The sequence below is a fragment of the Alosa alosa genome, chromosome 23 (genome assembly GCF_017589495.1).
Source record: "Alosa alosa isolate M-15738 ecotype Scorff River chromosome 23, AALO_Geno_1.1, whole genome shotgun sequence".
NCBI lineage: Eukaryota > Metazoa > Chordata > Actinopteri > Clupeiformes > Clupeidae > Alosa > Alosa alosa.
The window spans coordinates 9,956,383-9,975,354 of NC_063211.1; the positions used below are offsets into that span (position 1 = coordinate 9,956,383).

Consider the following 18,972-nt stretch of genomic DNA (forward strand, 5'->3'; position numbering starts at 1 on the left):
CATAGTTTCCCAAAGCTGCGGGAGCGTAGCAAATCCCTGTTGTTGGCGTCAACAGGTTTACTGTGGCTGTGGGTCCGGCTGGCTTTGGGATCATTCAAATCAATCAAGCAAGCAAGCAAGCAAGCAAGCAAGGCTGCACCTACACTTAGTTTATTAACCAGTCATGTGAATATTGAGAAACTGATTGGTTACATTAGTGACAGCTGGGTTCCTGCTCGTTTGAAACAATAACCTGTACCTACAAACACCAGGGCTAACAAGACTCTGCATGCTTGTCAGTGGACAAACACTTTGTCCCAAGGGGACTTCAATTAGCCCATTTCACAAGATGGGGCCGCTGTGTAAATCAACTTCCTGTGGAACAGCACAGTCCCATAGACAGCAAAAGAAAAGTCCACAGGAAAGACAAAAGCTGGAAGACGTTTTACCCTGCCAATTAAGGCATCATTAACATCAACAAGGCCGGACACCTGGACACTGTGGCTGCAACAAGTCTATAAACTGATACAGGCAGAATTCCTTAGTTCCTGGTTAGTTTGTTGGCAAATGGCATGTTTTTTTTGTTCGTTTTTGCTTAGCTGTAAAAACTTTAGATCACAAGAGAAATGTGACTGCATGATGGATCCTTGGTCAAGCACTGATACTAAAGATAGAGATAGAAATATTGATTTTGTCATCATCGGTTGTAACTCAAGTCTTGTTACCTTGGTGATGTCCATGAGCTCTGAATCCAGTTGGGCAATGGCAGCCTGTGCTGAAGGATGCTGGGAGTGGCGTCTGATGAGCATCTCCTGGATCTGAACCTGGATACGAGCCACCTGGAATACGAGGGAATGTACAAAGAAATATGATGTATTCCAAAAACGTATCTAATTGGACCACTTCCACTTAAGAACTAAAAACTATCCCTGCTGGAAAAAAAACAGCTAGAAACCAGCTGATAATATTCAGGATAGTTTATTACCTACTTGTCATACCACATATACCATATTTTATTTATATGCCTACGGTATTATTTCAGGCCCATAATATAAGCTGTTGATACACTTGTGTATGCACCAGTATGAAGGTGTTGTGTGAAGACTGTAAAAGCTTGTGCTGCCACGGTGTGGCCCCTCACCTCCATCTTCTCCTCCAACTCGTGCAGGAACTCGCCGTCCGCCCCCTGGGAGGATGTGCAGGACGAGCTCTTGGCGGAGAGGATGGCCCTGGAGATGTATTCCAGCCTCTGCCTCAGAGAGATCTCCGTGCTGAACACACACACACACACACACACAAACATGAGCACCTCAGAGAGATCTCCGTGCTGAACACACAAACATGAGCACCTCAGAGAGATCTCCGTGCTGAACACACACACACACACACACACGAGCACCTCAGAGAGATCTCCGTGCTGAACACACACACACACAAGCACCTCAGAGAGATCTCCGTGCTGAACACGCAAACATGAGCTACCAGTGTTTCCCATACATTGACTTATTTGTGGCGGTCCACCACAATATCAACACTGACCACCACACAATGATTTTCCATGTTGTACTATTTAAATGGGATGGAATTAGTTTATAGTAGAGCTATGTGCACCTTTGCACAGCCTCTCATTGTATCTCGACTACCTACATGCACGTTTAAAGAAAACATTAACAATTAGCAATTGTCGGCATAGAAGTCGACTGGCTAAATTGTGCTTAAATCTGCATCATAATCACGCTGCACTAATTTGTTAAAAACTGTTGAATTCAAGTTAATTCTGCAAACCTACCACCACAAATAGAATTAGATTCTGTGGGAAACACTGAGCTCCTCAGAGAGATCTCCGTGCTGAACACACAAACACCTGAAAGAGATCTCCGTGCTGAACACACAAACACCTGAGAGAGATCTCCGTGCTGAACACACACACAAACATGAGCTCCTAAGAGCGCTCCAAAACCACCATAACAACTTCCACCTTTAATTAGCTTAGTAGTGTTAAATACAGTACCGCGTTGTCAAGGCAGCAATTTCACAGGATCTAAACAAACCAATCTAACCATAGAGGTGACCATAGTGGTGGCTTTCTTAATCTATTTTAATATTTTTACAACGTTTCTAAGACGTAAGTATATATTTTTTACACTGTAGGAATCACATCCTATACATCACATACTATAGGAATACATATTCATACTAACAAGATGAAGTTTGTGACTACAGAGTTTTGTTTTAGCATGGGTGACTAGCATTTAACTTCACAGCCTGCGGTTAAAATCCTTTAATTCACAGACGTGTCTTGGCTTTATTTTTGAGGGGGCTTTGTTCTGTCGTACCTGTGCATGTCTGCAAGTCGGGCTAGGACGTGCGACGCCTTGCCAAAGTTGCGGCTCTTCTCGTAGTATCTCCACAGCAGGTCCATGTTGCGCACTTTGTTCTGGTCCTGCTTGATGATGTGCATTAGGTGATCCTCAAGGTACGGAGAGTTCACCTAACAACCAAGAAGGAGGCCTCAGAACATCGAAAAAACTCTTTTTTAACTTTGGGATTTGAGAATACACATACGTTGAGACAGTTGGACGGCGGTAATCAATCAGTGACCCTATGACAGTGACCCCACAGAGCAGTGATGACCCCATATGACACGGCTGCCCAGACGCAGACCCATACGCTCACCTCCAGCAGTTTGTCGGCAAGGTCTGTCTGAATGAGCCAGTTGTAGAGAGCAATGTGGAACAGCTCATCCTGAGACCTCTGAGCCAGGCCAAGCATTTGCTCAAACTGCACAAAGAAAGCACACATTACCAGAAAGCCATTTAAATAGATATCTGACACTTCACAAACAGCGCACATACGTTTTAACCCTTTACCGACTTGGACAGACTGGAAGAAAGCCCATTCTCAACAAAGTTTTTGTTTTGAAGAGATTGTATTAGATCAGTTCTTAGTTGATGTTTCTGGGGTTGTATGACATAGATGTAGCATATAACTATGCTAAATATTGTTTTATTAATGGGCTATTTATCTTTAGCCATTTCCAGACTTCTACAGGCATCTACTTACGTGATTGGCTGCGTCTTCGTTACTCAGCATGTTGGGGTCGGAGGTCATGACTGGGGGCCCGGGCTGTTTGGGGACACTGGGGGACTGTGGTGCTGCTTTGCTCTGGTTCACCAGATCCTGCATGGTGTCCGTCACACATTTGTAACACAGCAGCCTGGGACAGAAGGCAGAAAATTAATTAATTCAGTACAGGCTGAAACAAATCTATGAATGAGTGAGTGAGTGAGTTCTATTGTGAGTGAGTGTGAGTGTGTGTGGGGGGTGAGTGAGTGAGTGTCTGTCAGGAAGACCAACCTCTCCTGGAAGGCCTGTTGTCCAGCCACATCCTCCTCTGGTTCACCGTGCCTGTAGAAGTGAGGTCCCAGCCGCTGGGGGTCCTTCTTCTCCGCTGCAGTCAGACACAGCTCCACCACGCCCTCGTAGAAGCGCACTAAAAAAAGTCAGACAGACCCCTATTCAACATAGGAGTGGAGCCAGACCAACTGACAAAGCTCACATCATCATGGTGAGAGCCATTAATCTTGACAGTATTATAACGCACATTTATTTAACTATGGACCCTTTCAAGAGAGTTCCATTATCAGCATCATAGTTGGCCCCACAAGACTTCCTTTTTAACATTCCATATGTTATCTTAATGTAGAGGAAGTAGATTGGGGCCCCAAATAGAACGTTCAAGCATTGTTTTTGTTTTTATTGATGAAAGGGTCCATAATGCACACCCACTCACCCTGGCGGTACTGTGAGCAGACCAGGGGCAGGTCTGCGTTGTGGCTGATGAGCTGGTAGAGGCGGAGGGACTCTTTGAGAGCGCGTTCCCGCTCTGCCTTATTCTGCAGCTGCCTGGAGCCCTGCAGCAACTCATTAGCCTGGGGGAGGAGGAAGAAACGGGTTCACACAACACATACCACACAAACACATAACCAAAACAAACAAATCAATAAACAACAAACAAACAAGCAAGCATTCAATTATACCCACAAGCTTGTGCACATTCAAACAGAGCCTCAAACACAGCACACAAACACATCAGGGTTCCCAAATTTAGTCAAATTCCCTGACAATAAATTAAAATAAAATAAAATAAAAATAAAATAAATGTATGTATATATATATATATATATATATATATGTATATATATATATATATATATATATATATATATATATATATATATATATATATATATATATATATATATATATATAATGATTTCAGAGCGACTGCGTTCAAGCATCTTTTACTTTTTAGAGCGGGAGATGAATAAATGGGCATTGAATAAACTACTACTCAAGCAAGCAGTAAAGCTAATAACCAGATATACACCGATTCTGTGCAGAAATATATTAGTATTAATGTATTTTGGCAAGTACAGTACATTTTTAAATGCTACACCAAAATGCCATGATATTCCAGACATTCCATGACCCGTGGGAACCCTGCCACATAAACAGACAAACCAATAAACAAGCATAGCCACAAGCTTGTATAGACCCACAAAAAGCCTCAGACACACTGACAAAATCAAATACACACTGTAGTGAAGGAGGAGAGCAGTCACCAGATCCAGCCTCCAACCCGCGTCTCAAAGGTACCAAACCTGAGGCTTGACCGCATCACCAAAGAGCCAGGCTCATTAGTAAAGCAGAGCGTAGTTCGGGTGATCCCAACACACACACACAAACACGCAAGCAACAGGTTTAAACCCATGTATGGTTCAGGTGGTAGTGGTGGCGGCACCTTGGAGCAGACGCTGTCGTCGCTACTGTAGAGTAGGGGGCAGATGTCTCGGAGGTGATTGCTGATGGGGTCCACAGCGGCGCTGTCCTTGATGTATACGTTGATGAGGGCCGTGATGAGGGCACCGGTCAGCTCACGCCCGCGGGTCACCACCTCCTTAAAGCTGACGCCCTTCATCTGCTCCTGGAAGTCCTGTGGAGGATATACACACACACACAAAAGGTGAGAATGGGCACGCACACACACACGCACACACACACACACACACACACACACACACACACACACACACACACACACACACACACGCGTGCCGTGCACACACACACGCACACACACACACGCAAACAAAGGCACATACACACACAGGCACATTTGGGAGTTGAAGTGATCACTGACCTTTGGTAGCTCGGCGATGATGAGGCTGAACTGGTGCTCACAGAGCAGCTTCCACAGGGCCAGGGTCTGGAAGCAGCGGTGCACCAGCTGCTGAACGCCCTGCAGGGACGCCTTCTCACAGGCCTGGGCCTCCGCTGCACAACACACACACACACCACACAGACACACACACACACACACACACGCGTGCGCGCGCACACACACACACACACACACACACATACACATTAGAAGAAATCCTATTAGTGCACAGACATTTCAAAGGCACCTCAACTTTTGAAGTTCCATACCACTTTCATTTGGTTGTACTTCTAGAACTAAGCATCTTTTTAACAGTAATGACCACTTGGATAGGAGCCTATCTTTTACCTTGCCTGTGGCTTATGTGTGACAAGTTTGAACCTTATTACTAGTCATTACTAATCAGCCAGTTCATTACATGCACAAAGATAACAGGTGTGCATGTGTGTGTGTGTGTGTGTGTGTGTGTGTGTGTGCGTGCGGACTGCCGGGACCTACTGTGGAACTTCCTCTGGAGCTCCTGCTGGGCCTGATGGGACGACCCGTCTGGACGCATTCCCATGAGCCTCTGCTGCAGGTTGGCGGGGGAACTGAAACTGCAGATAAGGAATAGCCAATCAGAGACTAGTTCAGTCAAAGAGAACACCAAGGACAGAGAAAAGCAGTTGAAGACTAACAGGCAGCTTACTAGCCACGTAACTGAAGCTTTCCATTCGCGGAGCGTTTGGAACAATTAGCTTCTACTATAATCGATGGAACTTGCTAGAACAGATGTGATGGCGACGCGTACATAAAAAAAAAAAAAGAGACCGGTCTTCTCAAATAATTTATGACGCTCCAGTTTCAACACTTCAGTTACGCACCTGGTGTCTGTCGTCTGCTGGTGATAAATGTGGTGACTGGACGGGGAAACGACAGGGAGAACAGAGGAGGAGACAGAGCCGAGCATTTCAGAGGAGATCCGGGGAGAGAAGGGAGGAGAGGGGAAGAGAGGAGAGGAGAGAAGAAGAGAGAGGAGAGGAGAGGAGAGAAGAGGTTAGGGGAAGAGAGAAGAGGAGAGAGGGAAGAGAGGAGAAGGGAGAAGAGAAGAGGAGAGGGAGAGGAGAGGAGGAGAGGAGAGAAGACAGGAGAGAAGAGAGGAGAAGAGAGAAGAGGAGAGAGGGAAGAGAGGAGAGGGGAGAAGAGGAGAGGAGAGAAGAGGTTATGGGAAGAGAGGAGAGGGGAGAAGAGGAGAGAAGAGGAGAGGAGAGGAGAGGAGAGAAGACAGGAGAGAAGAGAGGAGGAGAGGAGAGGAGAGAAGACAGGAGAGAAGAGAGGAGAAGAGAGAAGAGAAGAGAGGAAGAGGTTAGGGGAAGAGAGGAGAAGGGAGGAGAGGAGACAGAGATAAGCATTCAGTGGAGAAAAAGGAAGAGAAAAGGAGAGCTGAGGGGAGGACGTGTCCTACCTGGGCGTCCCCAGTGAGCTGGGGCTGAACTGAGAGTTCTTGTCCAGGAACTCCTTGAGTCCCCGCAGTTCCAGCAGCACAGCCTCCAGGTCAGCAGAGCTGGCTGAGCTCTCCGTCTGGACGAGGACACTCCATTAACACACAGACAGTCGCTTCGCACACGCAAACACTCACTCGCCCACTAGTTATTACTCCACCCATACAGACACGTTTCCTATGCAAGAGTGTGCCGGCAAAAAAATATGAACAGCACAACAAATACATTTAGTGAAGATAGAATTAAATTGTCGTGGCCAGAAGTACCATTTCTGGTTGTGAGCAAGCAACTCCGTGCTGTGATTTGCTGAAATGCAAGTATCTGTAAAATGTTCAAAATAAAAGCGATGCTTACAATACTAGCGGTTTGGTTTCCTTTAGTGATGGATGTCTCAACTGCCATACTGCCATCCCAAAGATTACTGAGAATAAACAAGAAAGAAACAAGGTGATTAGAGGCAAAATAAACTAGTTTGTGACTGACTGATTGTTATATTGATTGATTGATTGATTGATTGATTGAAAGACACACAGATGAATAGACAGATAGATAGTTCTCAGCTCACCCCAATATGCGAGTGAAATAGATGGCGATGCCATTGTGTTTGCCAGAAAAGACAACCTCCGGCCCAGAAGTGGCAACAGAACCACTGCCCACACCCATGGGCATGGCAGGGTTATATGGTGTCGACGCCATCACAGGAGGTACACCTATACACACACACAGAAACATTATTGCACAGACCTGGAGCAAGAACACAACAGACTCGACACAGAACAAGATTAGTGGAACTACGAAGAAGTAGGTAAATCGGACAGTCAGAGAAGGAGACCACTGAAGCACGGTGCATAAACGGAAGGAGAGTAAAGGGCCGTTCACACCAGGAATTATGTAAGGGATAATGTATTGTCCGCCGGTAATTATCAGAAAATAAGTCCCGACAGGAGAACAGAACCCCGACGACAGCCGGAAGGGTTTTTTGCTTCGACCTGAAGGGACTTATTTTTGATAATTACCGGCGGACAATACATTATCCCGCTTTATTACACGGCTACTTACCAAAACGAAAAGAAACCTAACACAATGGGTCTTTAAAAAATATTTTGCTACCGTTTAGGTGTCTTCGCTGACAAAATAAATAGTTTGCCATACAGATAGAACTTTGACAGTTTTAGGTGTTATGCGGGCAACGTCTTACTAGCTTACTTTCCTTTTTCAATGAAATTCCATTGCAATAAGCTTAACGGAATTCTTGCGGAGGGATATGAAAGACGTTAATCAACCCGCTGCCATTGACAGCGGTGTGATTATATACTTGTCGGTGATTTATAGATTTAACATAGGCCCGAACGTTGGGAAGGCCCATTCATGTGAATGGAACTTTCTGCAGCACTCTGAAGAGGCGTGTAATAAATGAACTATAAAGATAACCGGAACTATAACAACAAAATAAGCTAGAGGGATACTTTATCGTTATAGTTAATGTTCTTGATGTGAACGGCCCTTCAGAAGGACAGGACAGGACAGGACAGGAACTCTTCTGGGAGCTCGACACAGCACATGCCTGTAGACAGGAATCACCTGGCAAATGACACTGACAAGGGATCGTAAAGGAGAAAACGAAAAGAGAGCAAGTGTGTAACAGAAAGAGAGACAAAGACAAGGGAGAGAAAGAGAGGAGGGTCTGGAGGACTACCTGGGGCAGGGGTGGTTAAGAAGCTGGGGGCAGAGAACAAACTGCCCCCTGGGCCAGGAGATCCTATGAACACAATGGATGAGGGGGATGTGAGTGAGAGAGGGAGGGAGGGAGGGAGACATAAGGTGGCTCTACAGACACACAGCAGACACGTCTGGATACTACGGGTCGGACGGTGGAGAGGATAGCGGCGTACCTGGCACAGGAGAGCCCAGCAGAGGGCCCATGTTACTGGGAGCAGCAAAGGTGGACGGATTCGCATCTGAGCCTCTCCTCCATACCTGTGTTGGAAATGCATACCGAACAGAAGCCTTACAGCCATTGCTATATTCAACACAGTAGACATACAAATAACCTCATATAATAGAGGTTAGCCTATGACCTTACTTTCAACTGTTCATTTTAATTATAATGTTAATGTAATGTTTCTTAGACAAAAGCATCTGCCCAGAACTATAAACGGAAACATGGACATAGTGGTGAACAGAGTTTACTTCATAGAAACGGCATATACTGTAGCCATATGTTGAACAAAGCCATTAAATAAGATCTCCTATGACGGACACAAAAAACAAAAGCCTATTAACCACACAAACATCACTCTCTCTCTCACACACACACACACACCTGAAGAAAGCACGTGTGGACCATATAGACACCTCTCTGTCGCAGGCCGCGTTGGAACAGGCTAGGATCAGGGCTGTAGCACACGCTTGCTCTTCCTGAGGGAGAAAGAGATGGATTTGGTTGGTTTTCTGAATATTAATTCTGTGAGGAAGACGGATGTGAGAGGAAGGAGAGAGGGAGAGAAGCTCTTTGGAGGAGAGGAGAAAGCTCAACAGCTTACAATCACAACAATCACTCACCCTGTGCAGCTTGAAGAAGCGCTCAATCTCCTCGCTCTCACCACCACTGCTGCTCACCAACAGATGGCGCAGTTGGTCCACAGGTCGCAACTTGTGGAAGATGTGACTGCCCTGCAGTCGGGAGAAAGAGACACTTGGATGAATGGACGGAGATACACACACACAAAAAAAACAGGCCATAACGCCACATAATAAGGTCACACACACACACACACACCACAGGCAAAATACAGGGATTAAAGTGAAAAAAAAAAATAGTTTGACTGAACTTTTTTCAGGCCATAAGTCATACATTGTTCATATCTATCTATAGAGATAGCACCCCTTTTGCGGGCGCGACCTATTGATTTTTAATGTACAAATAGATGCAAACAGCAAAGGGAGTATTGGGGCAGCCGTGGCCTACTGGTTAGCGCCTCAGACTTGTAACCGGAGGGTTGCCGGTTCGAACCGCGACCAGTAGGCACGGCTGAAGTGCCCTTGAGCAAGGCACCTAACCCCTCACTGCTCCCCGAGCGCCGCTGTTGTTGGAGGCAGCTCACTGCGCCAGGAGAAGACTTCCCCTTTCCTCATCAAAGTAACGAATCAGAACATTCGAGATATTGTTCATATTTCCATTTGTTGCCTCATCCGCATTTAATGAAAACGTGGTAATTTTGAGTTTTACAGACAACTCAGATTTCCAATGAGCAGCAATACTGTGTGTGCTCATGCAGGATGTCTGCGCATTTGATAACGACAATCTGGAGAGGGCGCTTTTGTCTTCAGCATCAGATTGTATAAGGTTGACAAGAGGTTGCGATATGGTGAGGGACAGGTCGTGTTGCGCTATGAAACAACATGCGTAGCCTACTTTCTGAGCGCAAAAACGGTCAGTCATAGATAAATGTAGTTTGTAGTTCTCCCCCGTTTCCAACAGCCGCCCATCTCCATTTATTTTTTAACTTATGACACCTGTGCCTTCCTTTAGCAACAACGCATCCATGACAGCTAGTGGCCTTGCCAAATAGACGCACACAAATCATGATATGCGAGGTTCTGGTTGGCCTACTGGTCATGGTTTTGTGCTATAAATTAATAATATTTTATAGCAAAGTTTAAAGTTGACTATTTTAATTGCATGGTTATTTTTTGTCAACATACACTCACAACCTACTGTCGTTAAATGTGAAGGCCTAAGCAAAATAGGCTACAAGGCTGTCTGTGCGTTACAAACACGACTGACCTCCTTACTCAACAGTTCGCAATGATGACAGTATTATTATTTTATGTTAACACGCTCAGTCAAAACCTTCCGCAAAACCTACCGCAAATTGTGAAAAACATTGTTGTACATGTCATAACAGACGGATAATAAATTGCATAAGCTACGGTTTATATTAAGGCCGCTTTACACATATTATTAGTTGCATTGATTAAAAACTGTAACAATAATAGGTTACATCGGGTGGCATAGCAGGCTATCTGTTCAAGTCATAGCGACACCCAAAATTAATGACTTGACAAGAGTTCGCAAGAAATTGTCTACATTGATGCACGGAAAGAACACAGCCTACGCCTCTTCTCCGAATTCGCACATAAAGCTCACAATGTATCATATCCAAAAAAGTTAAACGGATTGGCCAACCTCATCAGCTGTCTCGATTGTGTTACTATAATCCAACTTTTAGACCGTTAGTCCTCCAGACGTGTTCTTTTTGAGACAAGCGTGTAGCGTGACAAACAATGAGACAAGCGTGTAGCTACAACATAAACAAAGCGAAACTCATGGCTGACGTATCTTCTTGAGCGGTCACTGATTGAGACACTATTAGGTCTTTAAACATTTACCATCACACACATTCATTTATCGGACCTAATATTTGTAGTTGCCTTAAAAAAAGGAAAGGAAAAGAAAAGGTGATAGTCCCCCCCCTCCTATTTTTTTCTCATCAGATCTGCATCGATCTCAAATTTGGCATTTCTAAAATCAAATTGACGGAGAACTTTAATCCTTGAAAATAAACACACATACACACACACACCACAGGCAAAATAAACACACACACACACACACACACACAAACCTCTGGCTCTACACAGTCTAAATAAGCACACATATCCACCCCAGCCTGTAGACTGGTGGTGAGAGAGTGCAGAGGGCGTCTGTGTACCTTAGCGGAGAGGAGCACAAACTTGTTGGGGGGGATGTTGTGCTGCTGCACCACCACAGGCGAGTCGGTGAGGGACACCAGGTCTTTGTTCAGCATAGTGACCATCTTGGGCACAGGCTCCTCCTCTATGGCACACAGTGCCCAGGAGTGGCCATCCACAGCAGACATCATCTGTAGAACAGAACAGAAACATGGCACCGTCAGAATAATGCAACAGCACGTGAGCTATTTTGAACAATTAATGAAATTATGATCATGGCGTGCATATACTGCACTGCTTGAAACGAAAAGCTTACCTGGGTCTCCATAAGGGGCTTCTTGAAGGGGAAAGAGTCATGGTTGATGCACCACAGGATATCACTGTCCTCTGTCTCTGATGCAGCCATGAGAAGCACTCCTAACCAAAGAGGAAAAAAACGGATGTGACACCAAACACAGCACAAGGGGGGGAACTCTTGCTGCCAGTAAGGTTGAGAGAGAGGTTTGTTTGTTTGTTTGTTTAATTTAAGGCCATTTCAGCAACTAAAACTATTTTGGCCAGAGCATCGTGTTGAGAAAGAGGTTGTAGAGGGGGTTTTGTTGGGCACGGTAAGGTTATGTGATGGCTTTTTTCCCATATGAGTTCTAGTTAAGGTTTATTAGGTTTATTTCTTATAGAGACCATGAACAAAATGCAATAATCTCATAGAGGGAAGAGAGGCTTTGTATTAGCTTTAGCTACTGGCTAATTTTCATCTGCAGCCCCTGGGCTGGTGAAGAGCCCCATGATGCCATTGACAGCTGACATCACTCACACACACACACTCAGATAAACACACACACACACACTCAGATACATACACACGCACACACACTCAGATAAATACACACACACACACACTCAGATAAATACACACACTCAGATAAATACACACACACACTCAGATAAATACACACACACACACAGATACACACTCAGATAAATACACAGGGAAGCTAAGGGTCTTGTGAAATAGAAGGGAGATGCGGAGCGTCCATGACATTACCTTTCCTGTAGAGGGCCTTGTGGACCTTGGCGGGTTTCTGCAGGGTGGAGGAAGCGGAGAAGCCCGGCGGGAGACGCACGTGGACCAGCGTCAGCAGACTGGGCCGGGCCGACGTGTGCTTGGCGTTGGGTGGAGCGAAGGGAGTTGTGCTGAAGTACAAACGAACACCTACAAAGAGCGACAGAAAGAAATCAACAGGTAGGCCAGTGATACTCATTTCAAAGGAACCAACAGCATTTACACACATTTTTACAGAGAATTTATGTAACGCATGTAAGAGTTCTTCTTTGTGTGATGGCTTTACTGTACATATGCGCTCATGTCACCTAAATGTTATTTTGCACCACACTCAATCACAATATATTAAAGCTGCAGTCTGACAGATTGAGGGGCCAAAATGTTGAATGTTTACAACTCTCATGCCCCTCCCCCACTACAACCAAGCACCCTCTAATCAAGTTTGTGCTCGTCAGTGCGCACCAGACTGCACCAGACTGTGATCGACAGTCAGATCTCACACAGCCCTGCCCTCATTGGACCAGAAGAACCGGGAGCTGAGGATTTTTGCAAAACTAACAGGCTCTAGGTGGAGGTAGAAGTGCAGGTTTTTTTTTTCTAAAACCGGCTGATTTATGTTGTTCTGTCAGAGCATAGTGTCGGTTTCAGCGAATATGATCAAAAGATCTTACCAACTGCAGCTTTAAAAATGCTTGAAAAATGGGTTGTAGATTGTAAAATAATGTATAAAGGTAACAACTGTAAATTGCAAAGAGGTCCTTACCAGCATGAGTAACAGCCAGCAGATGGCAGTCTAAGGATTCAGATCTTTCAATCACAGCGATCTGGACGATGGGCTTGAAAACGGAACGGTCAATGGTCCTGGAGAAAGGCAAAAAGGCCAGTTCAGCAACCCAGACATGAGAGACCAAAAAAAGACAGAGATCAACATGGTTGGAATAGGGGCCTGGGAGATGCGAGGTATGCAAAAGTGGCCCAACAGAATTACATCTGGGATCATTTTCATTTAAAGGAATTATCCGGTGTAAAATGCACTTTAGATCAATTTACGGATGATTGGGAGAGAATTGGGGATGATTCTGTATAGGAGTCGATTGCATCACGTCACGTGACATTTCAAAATTCCAACCCTGTTAGTAAGCTAGGGTTTGCTGTTGCATACAACTTCATTTCAATTTCGAAAGAAATACTGGACTATGTTTTTTTTTTTTTTTTTTTTTTTTTTTTAAACGGCGACAAAATTGTGAATTTCCAGAGCATGTTACTCCACACTCGGCAATCGACTCCTACGGACTTTCCCGTAAAGATGCCAGCTGCAGCAGCAACATTTCCGGAAAGGTACTGGCTTGATGAAATTCATTCTGGACTCTATCCGACCACATAAAGACCTCGGGATACTTCGGTTTGGCTTTAGGGACCCTCTACTCACTACCACGTAAGTGTAATGTTGTTTGGAACTGTAGAAGAGGTATAAAAAATAGCGTTTTGTAGCGGCTAAATGACATGCCCTGGTCACTTCCAGGCTAACGAAGTTTTGACTAAAACGGTAAAATCGAACTTTCTCAAAACACATCCGAATGACATGATTTTGATGTCAACTCAACGTATGTACTCCCAATCATCCGTAAATTGATCTAAAGTGCATTTTACTCCGGATAATTCCTTTAAGATAACTGCTTCTTTTGGAAAGGAAGAGAGGTTGTTTGAGCAGTAGACCAACCTAGCGATGTTTCCAGCAGCTGCCACAATTGCATTTTGGGACATGGCTCCCACCCGACTCAGTCCCTGTCCGTCAGCTCCAAGGTCATAAACCTATAACGTGCACAAACAATCAGGGTTTGTAATAGAAAACATTCACTGTTCTCTTGGGACAGAAAATGATTGATCTGAACGTCATCCTACCTGTAGAACTCCCTTCTCTGAGCGTGTGTACAGAGTATTGCGGGAGTCATCGATGGCGATCTGGACTACAGGATCTACAGAAACACCAGAGGACAAGATCAACACAGCTGAACATGTTGCTCACTGCGGTGTGTAACCCCAGTAATCTGAATGAAAACTCAGTGTATCAAAAAATTGCACACATTTACCGAACGCCGAACAAATAAGGAAAATAAAAGCACACATTCTGTCAGAATAGAACACACTACTGAGTTACTGTTGCCCCTAACCTTATAAACACGAACACTGACAGAGATGCAAGTGAGCTGGCAGGTCAAGAGACCAGAGTGGCACATGCCGAAGGAGTGGATAAAGCATAGAGACTAACAGACGGGCTACACCGGGCACAAAACTGGAGCGCCATGTTTGTGGAACGTAAAAATACCTTTAGTCTTCTTAACGAATGTACACGCCGCCATCACACCTGGTGTAGCCAGTTTCATTGATTATAGTGGAAGGTAACATTTCGGGCATACGCTCCCCCGAAGTTATGTGCCTGGTATAGCCTGCCTGTAAGACTCAACTACATGAACTAGATTACTGGTGCCCAAAGTGATCAGCTTCGTGAGATGCCAACCGAGTCGCAAGGAGGAGAGGCAGAACTGCTCGAAACCATCTGAGCAGAATGACATTCTGAGAGAGGAAGCCGCAGCGAGCCTCACCGTCCTCGGAGAAGGAGAACTGCAGCACGGAGGGCAGCAGGAAGGACAGGCTGCTCTTGGAGTGGTTGATCTTGCGGCAGCGCTGGCTGAACCAGCCGGCCTCTGCCTGGTAGGCCACCTCGTACAGGCAGCCGTCGCGGCCCGCCAGGAAGATGCGGCCCAGCTGTGTGGAGGTGATGGCCAGCAGGTAGGTGTTGTCCGTGGGGATGGAGTACAGGGGGTCAGGCAGCAGCTGCATGGCACCAGACAGGCTGTCATTCAACGCTAGAGAGAAAAACAAATACTCTTAAACGTAATAGTAATTGGCTCATTCACTCCCTCACTCTCCACCTCAAGCTGGTGTGTGGTGAGCGTTCTGGCGCATAATGCCTGCCATGCATCACCCAGGTGGGTGCTACACATTGATGGTGGTTAGTGAGGTCCCCCCTTCCATGTGAAGCGCTTTGAGTGTTGAGAAAAGCGCTATATAAATGTAACGTGTTGTTGTTGTAGTAAAGAGAGAGATAATTATTTCCTTCTGTACGAAGTAGAGAGAAAACGATTTATCGTAAACGTGCTAATTGCCAACCATTTCGTTCGAAAATTCTCAAACAACGATGTTTTTAATACTTCAAATAACATTTGATGAATGAACCTTACATTTTTCAGTAGCCACAGGTGTGTACTGTAGATTTGAACAAAATCTACTTTGGTTCTTACCGAGGCTTTTACTGCCTGAAATATTAGATTTTGTTTACCACGCTCAGAGTTTAGTGCTGGGCTGGTGGGTGCCTATTCCCAATCTTTCTCACGGCACATCAACGGTTAGCCTGAGAATTTTCGTCGCAATTCAAAATTCCACTAGCCTGGCGGGCCATCCTATATCATTGAAATGTATAGTCTGGAATCGAACCATTTACCTCGCGCTTAATCCAAGGGGGGCAGAGAATTGTCTTTCAAACTGCCTAGGCATGCAATAGGCCCGCGCTTACCACCATATCCGTGATCCGTCGGCAAACGGCAAATACATCCTTCTTCGAAAGGAATGACTTAAGTGCATTGTGTTGCTCAACTTTCAAAGAAAAGCACAAGTCCAACTCCTCCAAAGTTGACGCCAACGCCGATACAAACAACCTTTCCTTCGTTAGCCATAGCCACCTTCCTTGTTGTTCACCGTCCACAGGACTGTCGTTATCCTGTTAAGCCCGCCTTTAAGACTCTCTAACAAAATAGAGCGCTGTGATTGGAAGTCCACGGGCGGCCAGCCAATAGAAATTCCTATGGTTTGATACTTCAGATTACAGGCTGAGCAAATTAATTTGCCGCCGCTAGGGTGCGTCTAGATTTCTAGGCTAAAATTCCACTGGAGTTCCAAGCGGATTTGTACATGCAGTCTTACAACACTGTTTACAGCTCTTCGAGTCACAGTAAAATGTAATTTTTGATACATAGCTAATGTAGATACACTTATGGTGTGGGTGCTTGCGTTTCTTTAGGAATCCATCGTCTTGGTTTGTAATTAATATTAAGTGACACATACACGTAAGAGGTTGGACATACGGGGCGGTTGGTAATATGTGACGTTCCGATAGGGCACTAATTTGAAACTGCAGCGCACACTACCTACGGCTACCATGCTGTGGAAACCATGCGGTGAGTCTGATTACAGTTCTGGGAAAGAGGTGGCTGGTTGGCACAAATCAGCTTACAGTCATATCACCCTTTCAGCTTCTCAGAGCCCCTGGGTTAATGACCAGTCTGGATGCTCACCTGACTGGGCCTTGGGGAAGCTGAGGCCCAGGATCACCACGTCCACAGGAGTAGCTAGCACCAACAGGAAGTGGATGTGTGGCTGGAATATACCTGCAGATAAACAAGTGACAGGAATCAGGGTGACTGCTCTTGCACAACAATACTTTAAACTACTGGAAGATACATTGGGACACCAACTAAGTATGAGAGGTAGAAAAAGTGTCTCACCAGACTTTGGCTTAACCAGTCCTACAGATAGGATAGTTTCACTGAGGCCATCAAAGTAGGCTACGTCACCCCTAAGTAAACAAAGTGAAACAGGCATTAAAACAGAAGCATCTCTCTCTCTCTGAGTTCAAGTGCATATTATACACATACACAATTCATGTGTTCATTATCAAATCATATTTACCCATCCTCATAGTTCCACATGAAGATGTCATTGTCAATTGTAAGCCAAGCCCTATTGATCTCTGGGAACACTCCCATCATGCAGTTGCACTGCATATCTAAGGTTTCACAGTTAAAGCTCAAAGACAAAAAAACTTCACAGGTCCCAAAAAATTAGTATTACTAAAAATAAGACAGTCACTCCTCTACGTTTCAGAAACTTTAGGGTAAAAAAAGGAAGATAGCTGCCACCACACGTCAAAATTAATAATAAAATAAAATGAATAATTCATTTTTGTGTAAAACACCACTCTGAGACAAAAAAAAAAAAAAAAACAGCAACATAACAAATAAGGGATAATAAAGTTTCCTCCGCCAAGTACAGCAGGTTCAGGTATTGTATCTGTGCTTCAAGCCATAACTATTTCATTCATCCATGTTGGATTAGTAAAGGATACGGCTAAACTGCTCCACGAGTTCCGGTGGAAGAGGCACCCTCCTGAAGGGACTCAGCTCTGGCAAACTGGGAACGTTGACTAGCCCTGGACCCTGCAGTGGGTAGTCCATGTCCGACACTCCAGAGAGGGAGGCCATATCTTCCAAAAACATAACAGATCATATCATCAAAACTGACATAAAAAGCATTCCATATGCAATGCAAGAACACAGTAACATGGACCTATTACTCACTTCCTTAACACCATATCAAGCAAATCACACAGACTTCACGTCCAAGTTATAAAACCTTTCATGTAAACTTGTCTTGACTTACTGTGTGCTGGTACATTTAGAAGCTCTGACAGGTCGGGGAAACAACGGTCCTCTTGCAGGTGTCTATCAATTAGGCGGCCAGCACTCTCCAGGGCCTCCTGCAAAGCAGCAGCAGAGCTGCTGGGGCCCACTGTAGAAGGCATCTCTGGGAAACCACGACGCACCTGTGACTGATTTCAGTCTATGGTCAGAAACATTACACACCGAGATGTGCCAACGCACGCACGTCAACCAAGAGAGCTTCTAAAATACACATTAAAACTTAGCTAGCTGATGAAACCTATTAGGTTCTTCGTTGCTAGTCTGGCCTGTACTATGAGAGGAATGTTTACATTTAAATTTCCACGTCAAACGGTAAATGTCATTATATTACTACACAGTTACAAGACATAAACAAAGCAGATACTTAGATTGTTTACATGATAATCTAACCAGCTAACGTTAGATCTGTTAGGGAGAATAGTCACTATTGATAAACTAGCTAAGCTATGCTAGTTCTCTTGTTCCTGCCCATTCATGTATAAAAATGCATTAAAAAAAACTGAACCACTAAATTATGAAAAGATCTTAACAAATCTATCAATCTCTTGATTTTCGGTTTCATGGCCTTTCATAGCACTGACAAGTTACGTCGTTGAAGGAAAGTTAACAAAAACAACGGTGTCCCTATGCTAGCTATCTTGCTAAATGACCGGCTAGCTCATATTTGGCCAATAACTTCTACCGACAAAACGCGGGCTCCTCTATCTGTAAGTGTGGTTAATGTTATATATAACACACCATTCTGGAATATCAGCTTACCCAATTAAAATATCCCCAATACAGTCGGTGTGTACAACAAAATATGAACTTTCTCCCGTTTTAATTCCTGCTATATCCCGCCAGCAACCACATGCCGCTAAGCTTTGTGGGCACATCCGGCGCATCCAGACGACGTAGGTTATCAACACCACATTTTTATGATTTTTACACGCCTTTAAATTAAATTGCAATGTTCTTTTTTGGATTGCAAAACAAACATGTACGAGCTTGCAT

The 18,972-nt window shown here is 44.7% G+C and overlaps 1 protein-coding gene across 1 annotated transcript in view; it reads right to left on the bottom strand.

Annotated features, from left to right (window-relative positions):
• Positions 1 to 18,852, bottom strand: part of nup155 (nucleoporin 155) — a 22,759-nt gene extending 3,907 nt beyond the window's left edge. Inside the window, 32 exon segments of the mRNA XM_048235158.1 lie at positions 705 to 818; positions 1,121 to 1,250; positions 2,316 to 2,470; positions 2,656 to 2,760; positions 3,043 to 3,196; positions 3,337 to 3,472; positions 3,773 to 3,911; positions 4,784 to 4,975; positions 5,183 to 5,316; positions 5,702 to 5,799; positions 6,067 to 6,102; positions 6,648 to 6,763; positions 7,039 to 7,105; positions 7,250 to 7,394; positions 8,381 to 8,443; positions 8,577 to 8,636; positions 8,639 to 8,661; positions 9,008 to 9,102; positions 9,247 to 9,357; positions 11,400 to 11,570; positions 11,696 to 11,796; positions 12,425 to 12,592; positions 13,206 to 13,303; positions 14,163 to 14,254; positions 14,345 to 14,418; positions 15,046 to 15,309; positions 16,795 to 16,887; positions 17,005 to 17,075; positions 17,189 to 17,285; positions 17,625 to 17,762; positions 17,939 to 18,107; positions 18,739 to 18,852. Of these exon segments, the coding sequence (XP_048091115.1) occupies positions 705 to 818; positions 1,121 to 1,250; positions 2,316 to 2,470; positions 2,656 to 2,760; positions 3,043 to 3,196; positions 3,337 to 3,472; positions 3,773 to 3,911; positions 4,784 to 4,975; positions 5,183 to 5,316; positions 5,702 to 5,799; positions 6,067 to 6,102; positions 6,648 to 6,763; positions 7,039 to 7,105; positions 7,250 to 7,394; positions 8,381 to 8,443; positions 8,577 to 8,636; positions 8,639 to 8,661; positions 9,008 to 9,102; positions 9,247 to 9,357; positions 11,400 to 11,570; positions 11,696 to 11,796; positions 12,425 to 12,592; positions 13,206 to 13,303; positions 14,163 to 14,254; positions 14,345 to 14,418; positions 15,046 to 15,309; positions 16,795 to 16,887; positions 17,005 to 17,075; positions 17,189 to 17,285; positions 17,625 to 17,762; positions 17,939 to 18,080 (3,582 nt within the window). The 5' untranslated portion in view covers positions 18,081 to 18,107; positions 18,739 to 18,852.
• Positions 18,853 to 18,972: the final 120 nt, after the last annotated feature.